We start from the raw sequence: 18148 nt of genomic DNA on the forward strand, positions 1-18148 counted from the left end.
TGCCATAATCTGGATTACAACAGTAGTCAAATAGGGCTATCCAAATTATGTGCTAACCCTACCTCTGAACAACACAACTGATGGTCTCAAACACATTAAGAAGGCAAGTCATTCTACAAATGAACTCATGTTCATTAGAAACCAGTCCAGGAGACCACTTCATGAAGCAGACTGAGAGAATACCAAGAGTGTGCAAAGCTGTCATGAAGGAAAAAGGGGGCTACTTTACAGAATCTAAAATATAAAACATATTCTGCTTTTTTAACACTTTTTTGTTCATTAAATAATTCCATATATGTTCTTTCATAGTTTTGATGTCTTTGGTATTAATCTGCAGTGTTTACAATAATTAAAATAAATACAAACCCTTGAATGGGAAGGTGCCCATAGGAAAATAAATTTAGAGAGGAGATCTCAAAAGTGTTTCATTTATGTCTCCTAGACAACAATGAGATCTGTTTGAAAGCTAAATGAGACTATAGCTCCTGTTTCTCATTCTTGCTCCCAGAAAAAAGTTTCAAAACGTCTCAGCTTAGTCTCCCTTTCAGTTCAAAAGGAGATCTGGTCAAAATCTGAAATGATTCTCAGGTATTTCTCAAGTGTTGTGACTCCTTTTGAGCTCAGGTGGAGAAATCAGGGAGCTCTCTCAATTGTCTCAATCTAACCTCATCCATTTGTTTTTGTCAGACTCAGTTTTTGTGTCTCAAGTTGAGCTCAGATGGAGCAAAGAAAGAGCCTCAGCTCATCTTTTCAGGAACATTTATAGTGCCCTGCAAAATTAAGATTTCTATGTAATTTTCCACAAACTTACAATACTCATTCTCATCCCCCCGCTCACTACTCCCCACATTTCCTGTCTCTCTTCAGCTGTCCTGTCCAATAAAGGCAAAAAGGCCAAAAATATATTTTTAAAAAAAGAAGAAAATGAGCCATTAATGAGAGCTCTCATTTTAAAGTCTCAAATAAGACTCATGTCATGGTCTCAACTATTTGTCCTAGTGAATTTTAGGAGAAACTGATGAGAACCGAATGAGAACAATTTGAAACTTGAATGAGGCTGAAGTGAGAATCTCAATTTTGTCTCCTGAGACTTAGAAGAGAAAGCTTTGAGCAGTAAAATTTTCCTCTGGGTGTTTCCAAACTTCTGACTGGTACTGTATAAATATGACCAATAATTTAGTGTTACTAACCCTTGATGTAATGGGAGTTTACTCACTCGAAAAAGGGCTTATCGGGGCGCTGATGGCCTAGCGGTCTAAGCGCCCCAAATGCAGAGGCTATAGTACTCGTCGCAGGGGTCGCCGGTTCGATTCCCGGCTGGTCTACCATTTCCTGCATGTCTTCCCCCTCTCTCTACTCCCCACATTTCCTGTCTATCTTCAGCTGTCCAATCAAATAAAGGCAAAATGGCTAAAAATAGAACTTAAAAAAAAAAAAGGCTTATCAAAGAAAACTTTATTTCATTTTAAATACATTTTATTAACAAACTTCAAACATAATCTTGAATTATACAATCAATAACACTTAAAGTAGTTGCATAGTTGTGATATAGCATTGAATTTGACACAATAAATCTTTATTTAACACATTTTACTGAACACAACTGTTAGAGAATAGGCAGTGTGCATTTACATACAAATATAAAATGTGACCCAGAGTCATGATGCTCAGAAAAATACAGCAAACAGCTTAGAAAAAGTGCTATCAAGCTAAATATGAACAGTAAGAAAGTGACCTTGAATAGCTTACTCTCCATCCTTTAAACAAAAGCATTATAAAAAGACAAAGTGAAACGAGAGTATTGAGGTCTTTGCGCCTCTCTTACAGCCTGCTAACAGACGTGTTTATGGCTTGAAAAACTCTGCGCCTCTGCTGTCCATACAGTTACGACCTGCTGATTTATACACTCTGAAGCCTGCACTCCAATATAGATGCATCAGGCTAAAGAGGGTACAGTATCTTTTACAAGTACATGATAGCATTACAGCCTGACTAAACTCCAATAATCCCCTGAACAGCAGCTGCAGCTGCACTCTTTTTTTCCAAGGAAGGTCGGATTTGATGAAATACACAAGGTCCCATTGTGATAACTGGTTTTTAATTACAAAAATACTGGGAAAGGAATTTGTTTACTGCAAAAAAAACAAAGAAAAAACCATGAGTAAAACATCTGCTGTCCTGGGGCTGGCCAAGAGATTTTAAAATAGGGAACATATGTCTGATGGAAAATGGTTGGTGGGAGTTTTTGTGATGGACTTGCAGGGAATCGCTTCAGTCAGGTCTCCGCAGTGTGTCATGGCTCGTTTCCACCAAGCGGTCTGGTATGGCTCAGTACAGTTTGGTACAGGTCGGATCGGTAACGCCTGATCCTGTTTGCGTTTCCACAGCCAACAGTGCCCTACTTGATGGGTGGCGTGTAAGCTGGATTCCGATAGCCGCGTCAGCTACTTAACAGCGTGACGTCATGGCAGTGTACCGCGCTATTAAATGCAATGAAGAAGAAAAATGCAAGGACAGTCTGCACCTCCACTGTGGACCATGGAACTCTGTTTCTTGACGCCATTTTCCAAACAAAAGAAGTGATCTTCCCGAAGTCCACTGGAGAGTTAAACATGGCGGGGTTATGTGTTGTTCGTTATTACCGCTGTCGCACGGGAAGTGACGATTCTTTCAACCAATCAACGGACTGCAGTGTTTCTAGCTCCACCTTCTGGAGTCGGATCAGTATGTCTGGCACCCCAACAGAAGGGTACCAAGGGGAACTGGTGGCCTAGCGGTCTTGGCGCCCCACATACAGAGGCTATAGTACTCGTTGCAGGGGTCGCCGGTTCGATTCCCAGCCAGTTGACCATTTCCTGCATGTCTTCCCCTGCTCTCTACTCCCCACATTTCCTGTCTCTCTTCAGCTGTCCTATCAAATAAAGGCAAAAAGTCCAAAAATATAAACAAACAAACAAACAAAAAACAGAAGGGGACCAAAAAGTGGGACGGTACGGCTCGGTAATTTGGAGACCTGTCCCGGTTTTAGTCAATGGAAACGCCACTAAATGCGTGACGTACCAAGAGGAACCGAACTGAACCGCTTGGTGGAAACGGGGCTTTAATGGACAAGTAAGTATTATTTGAGAGAGAGAGACATCCTGCCATATCGCCATCCATCCATTATCTTTACCGTTCAGGGTCATGGGGTCACTGGAGCCTATTCCAGCTGTCATTGGGCGAGAGGGGCGGGGTACACACACCCTGGACAGATCGCCATGCTTGCAGCAAGTTGTGAGAGTGTGAATTGTCAGCTTCATTTGATTGTCTTTGTCTTAACAATAAACCAAATTCCAGTCACATTAAATCAGAAGTGACACAAAACAAAGACGAGCAGCAGATTCTCCATTCGAGATGCGTGAATGAATGTGGATGTGTTCGCCTGCTTTTCACCTCCATGCCTTTGCAGAGCAAAAACACACATCTTGTGTGATTGATTTTTCTGTGTGTTCATATCAGCACAAATCCCCTTATCGCTCTCCTCTCCCCTCCTTCTCTTTCATGTTCCCGATGGCCCCCTTTCCTCTGCTCTTCTTCCTCTCCTCATCCAGCCGTACCCTCTCCCTCTCCATCAACCACTCCCCTCCGAGGTAACTCAGCCCGTCCTCAGGTCGCCCACGAAGCCGCGGCCTCGGGTCGAGGAGCGAGAGGAAGAAGGAATGAGCCAGCGGGGTGAAACATGCGAACTGCGGAGCCACAGGTAGGCGGTCTTTCTTTCTAAGATCTCCCCCGATTACATCACTATCATCCTCGGCGCCCCCTTCTTGAGGCTCCACCCACACGTCCAGTTCGTCATCAGGGCCTCCCGCACTCTCAAACCATTCCTGATACTTCAGGTACGCGCGGCAGTCGCTGGCGGTTTCATCCCAGGGATGACTTCCTGTGAGCATGGCGTAGGTCAGGACCCCCAGGGCCCAGCTGTCCGTGCTGGGCTCCACGGACACCCAAACTCTGCTCTTCTTTTTCAGCTCTGCGTCATTCTTAACGCCGTCATTTATGCTACTCCAGCTGTCCTCGTTGTCGCGTGCAATCTCAGCCTCGGGGGTGCAGTAAGGAGAGCTGTACCAGACCTCTGGGACTCTGGCACCTTTGGCCTTTACCTGGTGAAGAGAATTCATGATTTGTGACTTATGTTCAACAAACAAAGACATAAAAAATACATCATCCTCCTTTGTAAATGGACTATTAAGCTGGGTTTATACCTCTGTGTTGACCCTATGCAGCTGTAGCCGACACGGATGTGAGAACTACATACTTGTGTGTCGATGTGTCCGTGTCGTGCAGCAATACTCTTGCCGAAACACTTCAGGGCAGTGTGGTCTTTCTGATAGTTGGGTCACCTGTTCCCTGTCCTGCTACGATCTCTGTTTACTTTTCCACAGCCAATCAGAGCGTGCTATGTTAATCTACAGCTGATACATGTTGCTGTTTATCATACAGACATGATTACAGGGAATAATAGAGAGGAGACGTCCGAGGAGATGAAATGCTAGGCCAATGCAATGATGTATGTTGTTTATTTAACCTTTATTTTACCAGGTAAGTCAATTGACAACCAATTCTCATTTACAATAACGACCTGGACGAAGAGGCAGCACAGGTGGCAGACAGAGAAACCTAGAGATAGAACAATACAATACAAAAATATGACAGGAGTGAAAAACTTAATTTAAAACCAGTGCAGTGATGTTAGGTTATGGGATGTTATAAGTTCTTGAAAGTGGCGAGTGGAATGAAAGAAGTCAGCTTAAGAGATTGTTGTAAATGTTTCTTGTAAATGCAAGAAATACAATGGTAAATGGACTTGTACTTCTATAGCGCTTTTCTAGTCTTTCTGACCACTCGAAGAGCTTTTACACTACTCGTCACATTCACCCATTCATACCCATTCACTCACTGATAGTAGAGGCTGCTATGTAGTGAGGGACCATCTCATTTGTTCACATTCACACACCGCTGAACAACAGAGGGAGCAATTCAGGGTTCAGTGTCTTGCTCAATGACACTTCGGCATGTGACTGCCGGAGCTGGGATCGAACCGCCAACCTTCCGATTGATAGACGACCGACTCTACCCACTGAGCCACAGACCAATGACGTGGCTTGCGGCCCACGTGGATTCGATGCGTAGTTGCATTTTGGAGAAGGTGCGCGTTGGCTACTTGCGTAGGCTTCTGCATAGCTACAGGGGATACGCAGACCTACAGCGTAGGCTATGGCATCGATACTACGCAGAAGTATGAACCAGGCGTAACCCAACAAGAAACTATCACCTCTCATTCCTTTTGCTTCAATCTTGGTTTCTGAGATTGCCTTTTTCAGAATGAGTCAGGATTCTTAAAGTATTATCAGACCAAACTGGAAGCAAATTTTCTTATCGTCACTCCAAATTCAACCTTGCAATCTTCTTGCAAGTTTGACAAAGGCATCATTGGTGCTTGCTGCATTCGTGAAGCCCAACCCCCAAATTTGGACCCCTCAAGATGCATCAGAAACATTTTGGAAGTAAATGTAGGTCAGCTATTTTCACTGCCTTCGCCAAGACCCATGGTGAAGGCCGCCCAAACTCAACTTGGTTCTGTACCAAGATTTATCCAACTGAAACCAACTACCAGCAATGTTTAAGCAGCAATGAAACTGACTCTATTTCCAAAAAGTAAAGGTCATGCTTTGTCACGCGTGTCCACAAGAAGACAACTCATTTTCACTTTGCGTATGGTCTTGACACACTATTAAGAAAAGCCATTATTTGACAGTTAAGTGGTACAGCAGTAAGTTTGTTCATTACTGACCATGCCGAAGTCTCCCAGTTTGACCCAGCGACAGGCCGAGTCGCACAGGAAGACGTTCTCTGGTTTGAGGTCTCTGTGGACGAAACCAAGAGAGTGCAGGTGGGACAGAGCGCCACAGAGCTGGGACACCACCCGCTGACAACAGTCCTCCTCCATCCCGACCTGAGGAGGAAGAGACGAGGGTTCATGGAAGGAAAAGGATGTGCAAATGAAGTCCCTGAGTAGCTCTTTCCTGACTGTGTACCTCGGGCATGATGACATCGAAGAGATCTCCAAAGAGGCTTGCTTGTTGAGCGAAGATGTAGTGCGAAGGTGTGGAGTAGGCGATTCCCATGGCCCTGGTCAGGGACGGGTGTGTGCAGAAGGACAGAGAGAGGTTGTACTCCCTCAGGAAAGAGAGGAGAGACGTCGACTCACGAGGGAAGAACTTCAGAGCCATCGGAGTACCTGGAGGACACAAAGGAGAAACACTAATGTTGGAGTTTTCTCAGGTTTCCTTAGATGTTACTGACCTGCAGCTTCCTCTCCTTACCTCTCTTCTTGTGCACAGCCAGCATGACTTTACCATACGAGCCTTCACCCAGGAGCTTCAGCACGTTGAAGTGCTCGGATGTTTCCATCGCTGGCAGGGACTGAGCCGTCAGGTGGCACATCTCATCCAGGAGCTTTGTGGCTGCCTGAACGGGAACAGAAAGAGGACATTTAGTGTGTTTGTTAAGTGGAAGTTGGTGTCCATCATTTAGAGGTAACCGAATGTAACACCATCGTCTGCATACGATGTGATGATTCCAAAGTCACAACGACAAGATTCTAATTGTTATAGGTTTAACTTTTAGACCAATCCAAGAAAGGTTCTGCAACAAACAGACAACATTGTCAGCATCTGGTGTGTTTATTTTTAGGGGGTGTAACAAAATCCCAAGTAAATGAAGTTGAGGTGTGAACTTAAATTCGGGAGCAGGACCACGCCTAAACCACACCCTCAATCACCTGACAAGCCGACTTAAACGTAGCCAGCCTACTCCAACTGTTTCTCTGTGATTCTTCAACCCGCCCTCCCCTACCTTTCTCTACTTCACCTTTTTCCTTATCCTCCTTTACTCAACTTGTACTCGCTTCTTCTATGCCCTTGTCTACTTCCAGATACAACCCGGGTCAAGATCAACTCGGCAGGATAACACTGAGACGGAACCCCCATCCTGAGTCTCCTTGTACTGGGCCACACTACGCACAAATAATTCATTACATTTTCAAACTTATATCCTTGTGTGGCGTGGTCCTTGCAAGTGAAGTGTGCACTGAATACAGAGAAAGCCACACTGAGTTTTGTGACAGTGTTTTTAAGGTTTGAAAAATGAAGGCTTGCACAGTTTACTTCAGATTTAGAGGGATACGAATTGGATTTTGGGCTCAATTCGTGGGATGATCCCTCTGCTGCCACCTGCTGGATGGTGGTGTGTTAATTGCTTTGAGGTGCATTTTTCCTGCACCCCAAGGAGTTCCCATTTCTTGTTTTGTAAGAAGGGAATTCACGTTTGCAGAGAATACCCTGGCGCCCCCTTCTGACCAATATTGGTATATCTGAATATAATGACATCATCGGCAAATGTGAGGACAAAAAAGATCTGAGCTGTTTATTGCTTAAAAAACGAGGCTCTAGTTGTTACATTTTTAATTTTAGACCACTTCAAACAAGGTTATGCAACAAAAAAACTAAAATCTTCAGCATCTGGGGTGTTTCTCTTCAGGGGTGTAACAAAATTCCCAAATAAGTATGTGCTAAATATATAAAAAGTAACAAAAAGTATTGTGACAATGTTTTTAAGGGTTCAAATAGTAGAAAATTCCACTCTGGCACAGTTTTTCTCAGATTTACAGGGATAAGAATGACGGTGACGTTGTATTTTGGGCTCAAATCGTGGGACGATCCCTCTGCTGCCACCTGCTGGATGGTGGTGTATAATTTGTTTTGGGGCGCATTTTACCTGCACCCCAAAAAATATGCCATTTCTTGTTTTGTAAGATGTGAATCACGTGCAGAAAATACCCTAGCGCTCCCTTCTGACCAATATTGGTATATCCTGATTTAATGACATCCTCAGCGAAGGTGAGGACAAAAAAGGCGAACTTCAGAGCTATTTGATGCTCAAAATACGAGGCTCTAGTTAGTCCATTTTTAATTTTAGACCAATTCAAACACAGTTCTGCAACAAACAAACTAAAATCTTCAGCATCTGGGGTGTTTCTCTTCGGGGGTGTAACAAAATTCCAAAATAGGTATGTGCTAAATATATAACAAGTAACAACAAGTATTGTGACAATGTTTTTAAGGGTTGATAGAGTTGCTGGATGGTGGAGTGTTCTTTGTTTTGGGGCGCATTTTTCCTGGGCCCCAAGAAGCTTCCATTTCTTGTTTTGTAAGATGTGAGTTCACATGTACAGAAAATACCCTAGCGCCCCCTACTGACCAGTATTGGTATATCTGGATTTAATGACATCATCAGCGAAGGTGAGGACAAAAAAGGCGACTTCTGAGCTATTTGATGCTAAATACGAGGTAGAAAAATGCACAATGGCACAGTTTCTCTCAGATTTACAGGGATAAGAATAACGATGATATTGTATTTTGGGCTTGAATTGTAAGATGATCCCTCTACTGCCACCTGCTGGATGGTGGTGTGTAATTTGTTTTGGGGCGCAGGAAAAATATGTCACTTCTTGTTTTGTAGGATGTGAGTTCACGTGTTTGGAGTTCCCTACTGACCAGTATTGGTATCTCTGAATATACTGACATCATCAGCAAATGTGTGGACAAGAAAGATCTGATCTGTTTGAGGCTGAAAAAACGAGGCTCTTGTTGTTATACTTTTGATTTTAGATCCATTTAAACATGATTATGTAAGCTACGATGAAGCACAGTGAGGGACAGTGAATAAACACATCATTCGAATGTTTGTTTTCTCAGCGTGGATCGTTTTGTAGCTCTCTGGAATGTGTCACAACTGTCGCAGTGATGATTGCCGCCATGGTGATGCTGGCAACACTGATCCTCGGGTATAAACATGTCTGTTAATAGACTCCTGAAATCCTCCAACACACACACACACACACACACACACACACACACACACATACACATGGATCTTTGTTTTGTCTGGTGGAACGTTGATGTTTCCATCACAGCTGGCACCCTCGGGGTCCTCGGTCCGGGGAAGGGATTTGGTGTCACCGTTCATCCAGACATGAGGCCAACCCATTACAGCTCATTAGAGGATAACTCGAGCCGTGAATGTGCCGTACGCAGATACTGTGAATTCCTGCAGAGGCTTTGTTCACGACAACAATCCCACCAACGAGAGGAATCACAACAGTGTGGTCAGACTTTGACATAATGTGCAGATCTTCTAAAGACTAATATCAGCAAGTAATTAAATCAGCGTCACGATGCACCAGCGACCTTCTTCATCCCTGTCTAATTTTCATGATTTCAAATGCAAAGTTCTACCTCATAAAAGTTTCAGCTGTGATACAACACACAGTCAGGGTCTTATAGGTCAGCTTTGTTTGTGGATACAGTACCGCTGTGGGTGGTCTCCTTTGACCCTGTGAGTGTTGGCACTTCAGCTCTGTCTAGGACAAACGCATCAACACCAAAAGGCCTGATATCATTCAGCTGACTTTGTCTTCAGGTCGTTATGCAATCCTTGAATCAACACCTCGTGTCTGGTGGTTATTTATTTATTATGAAGAGCATTTTATTTAACTTTTTTGTGACTTTAATAGTGATGTTCAGAGGGTTTTTTCATTTCTTGAAAAATTAAATCACATTTAGTCTGAAACCACAATTTAATATGCAAGAAATGATGCTGACTTGAAGCCACCAGATTTGTCCTGTACTGAGTTTGCATGGTTGCAGGTTTTGCTCTGTTGGTTTCTGACCCAGAGGGAAGTCAGGCGACCTAAATCAAAACTGTCATGAGTTGCTTTTGTTAAGATTTGTTCGTGTTCCATGTCTTGTGGTCTTTATTTCTTGTGTTTCCTCGTCATCTTTGTGTGTTTCTGGTTTAGTTTCACCCTCTGAGTTTTCCCTATGTTCTGATTGTGTCCTGAGTGTTTCCACCTGTGTCTCGTTTGTCTCACCTGTGTGATTACCCCCAATCTCAATGTCCTCCCTAAGCCCTGAGCCCTTCTTGACCTAATTGACATCACCTGGAAAGTGATTGAGGGCTCAAAACTGTAGAACTGGGAATGGGACAGCACTTTGGGACTTCTCATGTAACCTGCATGACATCATGTAGCTCACCTTAGCAGCATTAGGAAGTTTTATTGCACAATTTTTACTTTCCTCAAATTCAAGGCACTTAAGGGACGACTGGCTGTCATGTGATCCAGACTCTTACCATACAGACTGCTTAAAGGTGACATATCACGCTTTTTTCATCAATATATATTGGTCTAAGAGGTCCCCAAAACATGTCTTTAAAGTTTATGCTCAAAAAAACACTTTGAAATCAGATTTTGGCATGCCTGAAGAACCCTCTTCTTCAGTCCTCTTCAGAACAGTGTGTTTTCTCTCTGACCACGCCCCCTCAGGAAGTGGGTGTGGCCTCGGCTCTCCGGCACGTTGATCTAATGTTTACATGTTGGCTGAATATACAGACCTGCTGCTCACAGACCCGCGTTACTTCAACCCTCTGAATCTGATCCTGACGGAGAGGCGCCAGATTTAGTGTTTCTTATTGTTTTATTTATCAGTATGTTGACGTGTGTCTTGGTACACAGCTACAGCTACGACATGTAGCTATGCTAACTAGCGCTAGCACTTATCCATGATAAATAAAAATCAACCACTAGATCTTCAAATCTGCAGACGTGGGGAGTAAAACCGACCTCTGCCAGAAAGGCAGCAGGACCTTTTCTGAAGGATTGGTCACAGATTCTGTGTTACTTGTTGTTTGATTTGTTAGTATGTAGACGTGTGTCTTGGTACACAGGTACAGCTACAGCTACAAACATGTAGCTATGTAGCTATGCTAACTAGCGCTAGCACTTTTCCTTGACAAATAAAAATCAGGCGTTCCAGAGGGTGGGGGCGGTGACAGAGAAAGCTCTGTCCTGGTAGGGAGAGGAGGTGGGCGTTGGAGGATCGGCGGTTAAGGGAGGGGGTGTGGTGGTGGAGCAGGTCGGTGAAGTAAGTGGTGGCCTGGTGGTGGAGCAGGTCGGTGAGGTAAGAGGGGGCCTGGTGGTGGAGCAGGTCGGTGAGGTAAGAGGGGGCCTGGGTATGGAGGAGGATTTTAAAATGTATGCACTGTTTGATAGGGAGCCAGTGGAGGTTTTGGAGGACAGGGGTGATGTGGTCACAGGAGCAGGTGTGGGTGAGCAGGCGGTACTGTATTCACATATGTATGAAGATAAAAAGATTAAGGCTGTTTTCTATATTTATACTTACAGACAAACTTTCATGCTTCTTTTTTACTGTCACTGTTTTTTAAATTTCATGTTATGGCGTTCATTTACCTTTCCATGCTTGCTGGCTTCCCCTGGGAATCCAGTGTTTCACGTCACAATGCTATGAACTCTGGGTAATTCTGCATCTTCTCTTACGCTAAGTCTGCAAAAATGCCCACTTACAGAAAGGGGGCATAAAGGGCTCAAAAAGTCTGAGAGAGATCCCTCACACACTTGATGATTTGACAGTGGGACAGCCTTAAACCCTCACTGAGATTGGGCCAGTCTCTGTTTCCTCCCTTCTGTATAGGTTCACTCTTCATTTTGGGTCCCCCTCCTTTTGGTCCTCCCCCGTTTTCAATATGACTGCTTGTAAATAACTTCAAGTAATCACTGATGGCTAGAAGACTCTGGTGCAAAGAGAGTTCATTGTGCATGAGCTTGCAAACACAGCAACCTCCAGGGGAGACTGAAGAACTAGCTCCAGGCTCCTTCTTTAACTTCACTACTAAACCTCTTCTTCCTGATTTTATGCCCGTCCTTTAAAATCCAACTCAGTTCAGACCCCAGAAACTGTGGAGTCACATCCAAACTCTCCTGTCTATCAACGTTTCAGGCATGACCTCACCTTCGATTACATCTTTATGGGTCACTTCATCGTCCGACCACAGCGTACACCATTTTCAGATGTGGATAACATTCAGCTTGATCGAGGGTTAGGAGGGAATTCAGAGAGCAGCATATCTGACGCTTCAGAGCCGCTCGGGTTTTAGCGCATGAGAAGGTGACACCGGTCTGAACATCCGTGTTGCATAAGAGGCTCACACAAGGTTAAACCCCTACATGTCATGTCCTCTACATGGAAATCGAACCCAACACCAGTGTGATGAATGACAAGATGTTCTGTGTGTGTGTGAGAGTGTGTGTAATGGTATATACTCTGCTGTCAGCACAGGGTACACATTCAGGCACAGGGCGCTGCGTAGAGCCAAAAACAAGCCTGATTGGTCAACATCGATATCAAGAGGACCTCTGTGCAGGATTTAGAATCCTGCACAGGCTTTATGTGTCCTTTTGAGGCTTTATGTGTGTTCTATATAAAGATAATAAAGGCAGGTGATTAAATAAAGAAGTCACAAGTTTTAATCTGTTCCCTTTGAGTCAAATTCAGCAGCAGGATGTCAGAGAGGCTGCGAGCTGAGCTGCTGCTTGCAACTTTGGCATATTTTAAAAAGAAGGGCATCTTTATTGTTCATAATTAAATAATAACTGATGTAAAAAAACACAAAATAAAGAAGACTCATGTGAAAATATTGCCTTTTTTTATGTCCTTTGGCGTAACTTTAGGGGGCTGCGAACCGAGCTGCTTCTGACGTTAGCCCAGAACACAATCTTGGCTAAACTCTGCTGAGTCAAAAATGTCTTAAAGAATATCATCACCAATATAAATCCTTAAAATTTGTGAGATTTTTCTTGCCTAGCTTTATTATAAAGTTAGGAACATTTTTTAAATATCAACGCACAAAAATTGTGTATTTATTATTATTATATTATATTTTCTGAATGCAGTGTAACATCGTCTATGACAGTGTTTTTTAACCTTTTCTTACATTAAAAAAATCCTGAGTCACACCACCAACCAAAAGTGTTACAAAATGACACATTTAAGGCTGATTTATGCTTCTGCGTCTCCCCTACGCAGCAGGGGCTGACGCGGACATGAGCCCCACATACTTGTGCGTTGGTGTGTCCGTGTCACGCAGCAATTCTCCGCCGAAACGCCTGAGGGCAGTGCGGTCTCTCTGATAGCCGGCCGCCTGCTTCCGGTCCCGCTACGAACTCTGTTTACTTTTCCACAGAGATTCAGAGCGTGTTCTGTTAATCTACAGCTGATACATGTTGCTGTTTATCATACAGACAGGATTACATGAAGAATAGAGAGGAGGAGATGAAATACACGGATGATGTGCGGCCGATGTCCGGGATCCCGGAAGTGTTGTAAATGCGGGAAATACAAAGCCGCCGAGCGGACCAATCACAGAGCTTGCGGTCCGCGTCGGCTCTACTGGTAGTTACATTTTGGAGGAGGTGCACGTCAGCTACGTGCGTAGGCCTCGGCGTAGGTACGGGAGCTACGCGGACCCCCGGTGTAGGGTACGCCGTTGATTTAACGCAGAAGTATAAACCAGACTTTAGTCTCTCAATGAATTAATCTGTTTATCTGAGAGAGGGTGTCAGAGCGAAGCATCTTATTTACAATAGCTTTTGCAGGAAGTATTAATGTCTCTACACAGTTGTAGTTTTTCTCATAAAAGTTTCCTTTTCCACCACCCACACTACGCTTTTTATCCAGGTTAGGGCCCTGTTTGGAGTTTTCATTTCTCCTTTTTGAATATTTATCCATCGCTGTTGTACGGCTATGTCTTGTCACATACTCCCCCCATAGGAAAATACATTTAGAGAGGAGATCTCAAAAGTGTTTCATTTATGTCTCCTAGACAACAATGAGATCTGTTTAAAAGCTAAATGAGACTATAGCTCCTGTTTCTCATTCCTGCCCCCAGAAAAAGTTGTAAAAAGTCTCAGCTTAGTCTCCCTTTCTGTTCAAAAGGAGATCTGGTCAGAATCTGAAAATGGTTCTCAGGTATTTCTCAAGTGTTGTGACTCCTTTTGAGCTCAGGTGGAGAAATCAGGGAGCTCTCTCAATTGTCTCAATCTAACCTCATCCATTTGTTTTTGTCAGACTCAGTTTTTGTCTCAAGTTGAGCTCAGATGGAGCAAAGAAAGAGCCTGAGCTCATCTTTTCATGAACATTTATAGTGCCCTGCAAAATTAAGATTTCAATGTAATTGTCCACAAACTTACAATTCTCGTTCTCATCCCCCCGCTCACTACTCCCCACATTTCCTGTCTCTCTTCAGCTGTCCTGTCCAATAAAGGCAAAAAGGCCAAAAATATATTTAAAAAAAAAGAAGAAGAAAATGAGCCATTAATGAGATCTCTCATTTCAAAGTCTCAAATAAGACTCATGTCATGGTCTCAACTATTTCTCCTAGTGAATTTTAGGAGAAACTAATGAGAACCGAATGAGAACAATTTGAAACTTGAATGAGGCTGAAGTGAGAATCTCAATTTTGTCTCCTGAGACTTAGAAGAGAAAGCCTTGAGCAGTAAAATCTTCCTCTGGGTCTTGCCCGCATAATTAATTCTATTGTCTTAAATGAACAAGGTCATTAGTGTGCTTTATTGCCACCCAGTGTGTGGGTAGCGCAGGTCAGTACCATAGACTGTAAATAAAAATGGACAGCGTTGCTCCGCCTCTTCCCGTTGTACAGTTCTGAAGCCAAAAAATCCCTCTCCTGGGCGCCGCCATTGTGCAGCCAGAGCCTGTGAAGCCACTGTAATAAGCCCCGCCCTACAGCGTGACATCACAAGACGCTGTGTGCCTTTTGAAGTTTCCCTCTAAGGCGGCTGTGAATCAAAGGAAACAGGAAGTAAAACCCCGTTTTTTAAATTCTAATAACTAACAAAAAAGAAACTTTTCAGAAAAAAGAGGCCTTGAACACAAAACAGTCAAATACTAACTACATATCACCACAGCATACGGATGTGAGAAACATTCGTACAACATGTACTCCCCCATTCGGATTTTTTGACCTATACTGCAGCCAGCCACCAGGGGGCAGTCACACTGCTGAAAGCCTCACCACCAGGGCCGTATCCGGCACGCTTGGCCAGTACATGGACAAATATTGAATTACTCCACCAGTCACTACACCGCAGGCACAGACGCACTACATGGCATATTATGTTACAATATTACAATGTCATTTAGCAGACGCTTTTATCCAAAGCGACGTACATACGAGAACAAGAACAACACAAGCAAAGATCTAGACAAGAGGAAACAAGATCAGTAAGAGGAACAAAGTGCTTCAAGTCCATTTGGGTGCAGGTACTGCCAAGCAGTGAAAAGGCAATGCACAAAAGTAAATAAGGAACATCTACAATGAAGCAACCAAACCATTTAAGACCTTCCATTATCATCATCAACAATTAACATCACCACAATAATGACCAAAGTATCAAGTGCTGGGTCACTCCAGACCTGAACACAGATTCCCAGAGTAGAGCAGGACAGTGCGAGTCAACTGTAGCTGGAAGACATGATCTGCCACCGGGGACAACAGTGGAGAACAGTCTAGCTAAGTGCATAGTGCTTCCTAAAGAGCTGGGTCTTTTGAAAGTAGAGAGGAACTCTGCAGATCGAATGGAGTTGGACAATTCAAATTATTTGCAGTATATGAATAATATTTTTTGGACTGATTAAGTGAAATTTGATAATGTCCCCCGACACACCTGACGATGTGTGCTAGTGTGTCACGGCAGAGTGGTTGAAAATTACTGGTTTATGCAATGGTAAGTCAGAACACGGCTGGTTTGCTGGTTATAATGTTAAAAAAAGACATCTTAAGAAATTATTTAATTTTTAATATTATTTATGAAATATCTGATTGTTTGAATTCAAATTTGAGAACTTGAGAAATCCCCTCAAAATTGTTTTAAATCTTTAAACTTAACATTTCTTCGTTTCTTCTCAGATTTGAAAGATAAAGCATAAAAATCTAAATCTTCTGTTTGTCATTGCATGTTAAATAATCAATAAATCCTCCATTAATCCCATTTTTAATAAACTGTCTATTATTTTCTAAGGTTTCAGTGAACTTTGTGAGATGAAAATGTAAAAAAATCCATGCTCCAGCTTTGACCCACCGTCATTCTGCAGCTGTGGTTCACTTCACTGTCGACTATCTTCAGGGAGAAATCCTTCCGGCGTCAGTACTCGTCCTGCTCGTCTCTAAGCAGGTGCACCTGTCAGGAAATCCTCCGTAGATCTTCCTCAAAGATCTGCGAGTCTGCTTCAGAAGAACAGGGCGACTCTCAGCCTGCCGCCGTGGAGAGACTTCGGTTGTGGCTTGCTGGTCCGTGGAGAAACTCTGCAGGAGGATTTCATGTCTGCTGCTGCTGCAACTTTTATCCCAAAGTGATATGTCCTCACCTCCACTCCTCCCCTCCGTCCTCCCTCGGGATTCTGGAGAGTGCCGTGTGTGAGAGGGAGAGTGGGAGAAAGTTTGACCCCCACCCCTCCTGCTTCATGATGTTTCTGTCCTCCTTTTTATAACCTCTGTGTTTGACGCAGTAATTCTTACCTCCTGGTTTGTGTGAGAGCCTTGTTCTTCTATCTTTGTAAAGTGCTGTTTGCAAACAAGTTACATTTTCAAACTGTCCTGTGGAAGTTAGAAACGGTCCATAGAAAAACTGGGGACTGAACAACACAACAGCTCTCTAGTTGGTCTTAAAGCAATCTCAAATCCCCTTTGCTTTTGTCTGAAAACAAAATATGCCGCTGGGAACAAAAGCCAAGTTTTGAGGCGTTCAGGTGTGGCCAATCGCTGGCAAAAGACCGTCCTCTATGTTCCAAATATTAACAAAGACCCAACATCAAGACAGGATCAGATCCAGTCCCCTCTAACAGACAGGACTCAGTCTGATCTCATCTTAATCCACCATGAGCAGAGCACTTTGCAGCATTTAGCAAGTTACAGTGGCAAGGACAAACTTCCTTTAACAGGCAGAAACCTCCAGCAGGACCAGACTCATGTTAGACACACATCTGCTGAGACCTACCGTGTTGGAGAGAGGGATAGAGGGAGATGAAAAGAGAGAGATGATAGTGGGGAGACGGATAGTAGTAGTTGTAGCAGCTGGAGTCTGGCACGTCCACAGCAGCAGTGACATTCCTGAGTAGCGCTTGTTTATCTTGTTTATCTGCCATGCTGAGTCTCAGTTTCCCTGTAAATATGAAATTACATCAAGGCTTCACTCTGGCGTACGTCAGCGGTGTGAGCCTGAAAAGAAACTACTGGATGAACTCACAGAGTATCCATGTGCTCTGTGTCAAGGTCCAATTCTCAAAGAATGTTGCACTAATGAAGTTACATTTTGCAGCTGTGTGCAGTGCGCTCTTGTTTTGTGTCTTCTGCATCTCCACTTTCTTCCTAACAGAGCTCAGATCTGATCACATCGGCCTTCACAAGTAGGTCGAGCTCTAGACTTTATCCAAGAGACTTCATATAAAGATTATTTTGGGGTCGTCCATAGGTGGAATTGCTGTCATGATCAGTGGAAAGTCTGGGCTTGAATTCCCCTATAAATACTGTGCACAGATGGTGAGAATGTGGCTCCATCTATCTGGCTGATTGAGGCCTATTTTGCCCCAAATCAATGCACACTGGCTCATTTAAATACATGCAAACAGCGCAGAGATGCTATTTGTTTTGCAGTGCAGGTTGTGGCACATTAAACCCACTGCATGTGCTTTTTGGATTAGACTTTTTGTTCTATTTGCACAAGTTTAATGGGTGCAAAATTGGCCAGAATTACATCAAGATGCAAAGTTGTAAAAAGAACAGATACAAGCTTTGTCAGATCTGTTCTCAAGAGAGGAAAACAACTTTTTTTTAACTCTCGTTTATTAAATGGAGGTCTGACTGATTGTTTCTGATGCCCGAAAGTCACGTCAACCTAAGTGAAGTTAGTACAACGCAAGTTCAGGAACAGGACCATCCCTCCAAAACCCAATCTAAACACCTGCAGTTGCGTCTCTGATCCGGCATAGTCAGAACGCAACGGATCAGATACACAAGACTTGTATTTTTGCCGACGCATCAATCAAGTAAGTCCAGTAAGGAAGTCAGGTTTCACCAAAACAAAATGAAAACATCCGGTTAATTTTCAGAATAAAACACTCTGTGTTATCACCAGATCGTATTTCACTTAACTACAACAACAAACCAAAGTCATGATGAG

General features: G+C 43.4%; 1 protein-coding gene across 1 annotated transcript; it reads right to left on the reverse strand.

Annotated features, from left to right (window-relative positions):
- Positions 1-1461: 1461 nt before the first annotated feature.
- si:ch211-171h4.3 (serine/threonine-protein kinase SBK2) lies at positions 1462-16370 on the reverse strand. Its single transcript, XM_034705099.1, has 5 exons — positions 16052-16370; positions 6363-6507; positions 6075-6277; positions 5831-5992; positions 1462-4139 (listed from the first exon to the last, which is right to left on the reverse strand). Exons 1-5 carry the CDS (start codon positions 16055-16057, stop codon positions 3510-3512), a joined length of 1146 nt encoding a protein of 381 aa, XP_034560990.1. The 5' UTR covers positions 16058-16370; the 3' UTR covers positions 1462-3509.
- Between the last annotated feature and the right edge of the window lie 1778 nt (positions 16371-18148).

The sequence above is a fragment of the Notolabrus celidotus genome, chromosome 16 (genome assembly GCF_009762535.1).
Source record: "Notolabrus celidotus isolate fNotCel1 chromosome 16, fNotCel1.pri, whole genome shotgun sequence".
NCBI classification, from domain to species: domain Eukaryota; kingdom Metazoa; phylum Chordata; class Actinopteri; order Labriformes; family Labridae; genus Notolabrus; species Notolabrus celidotus.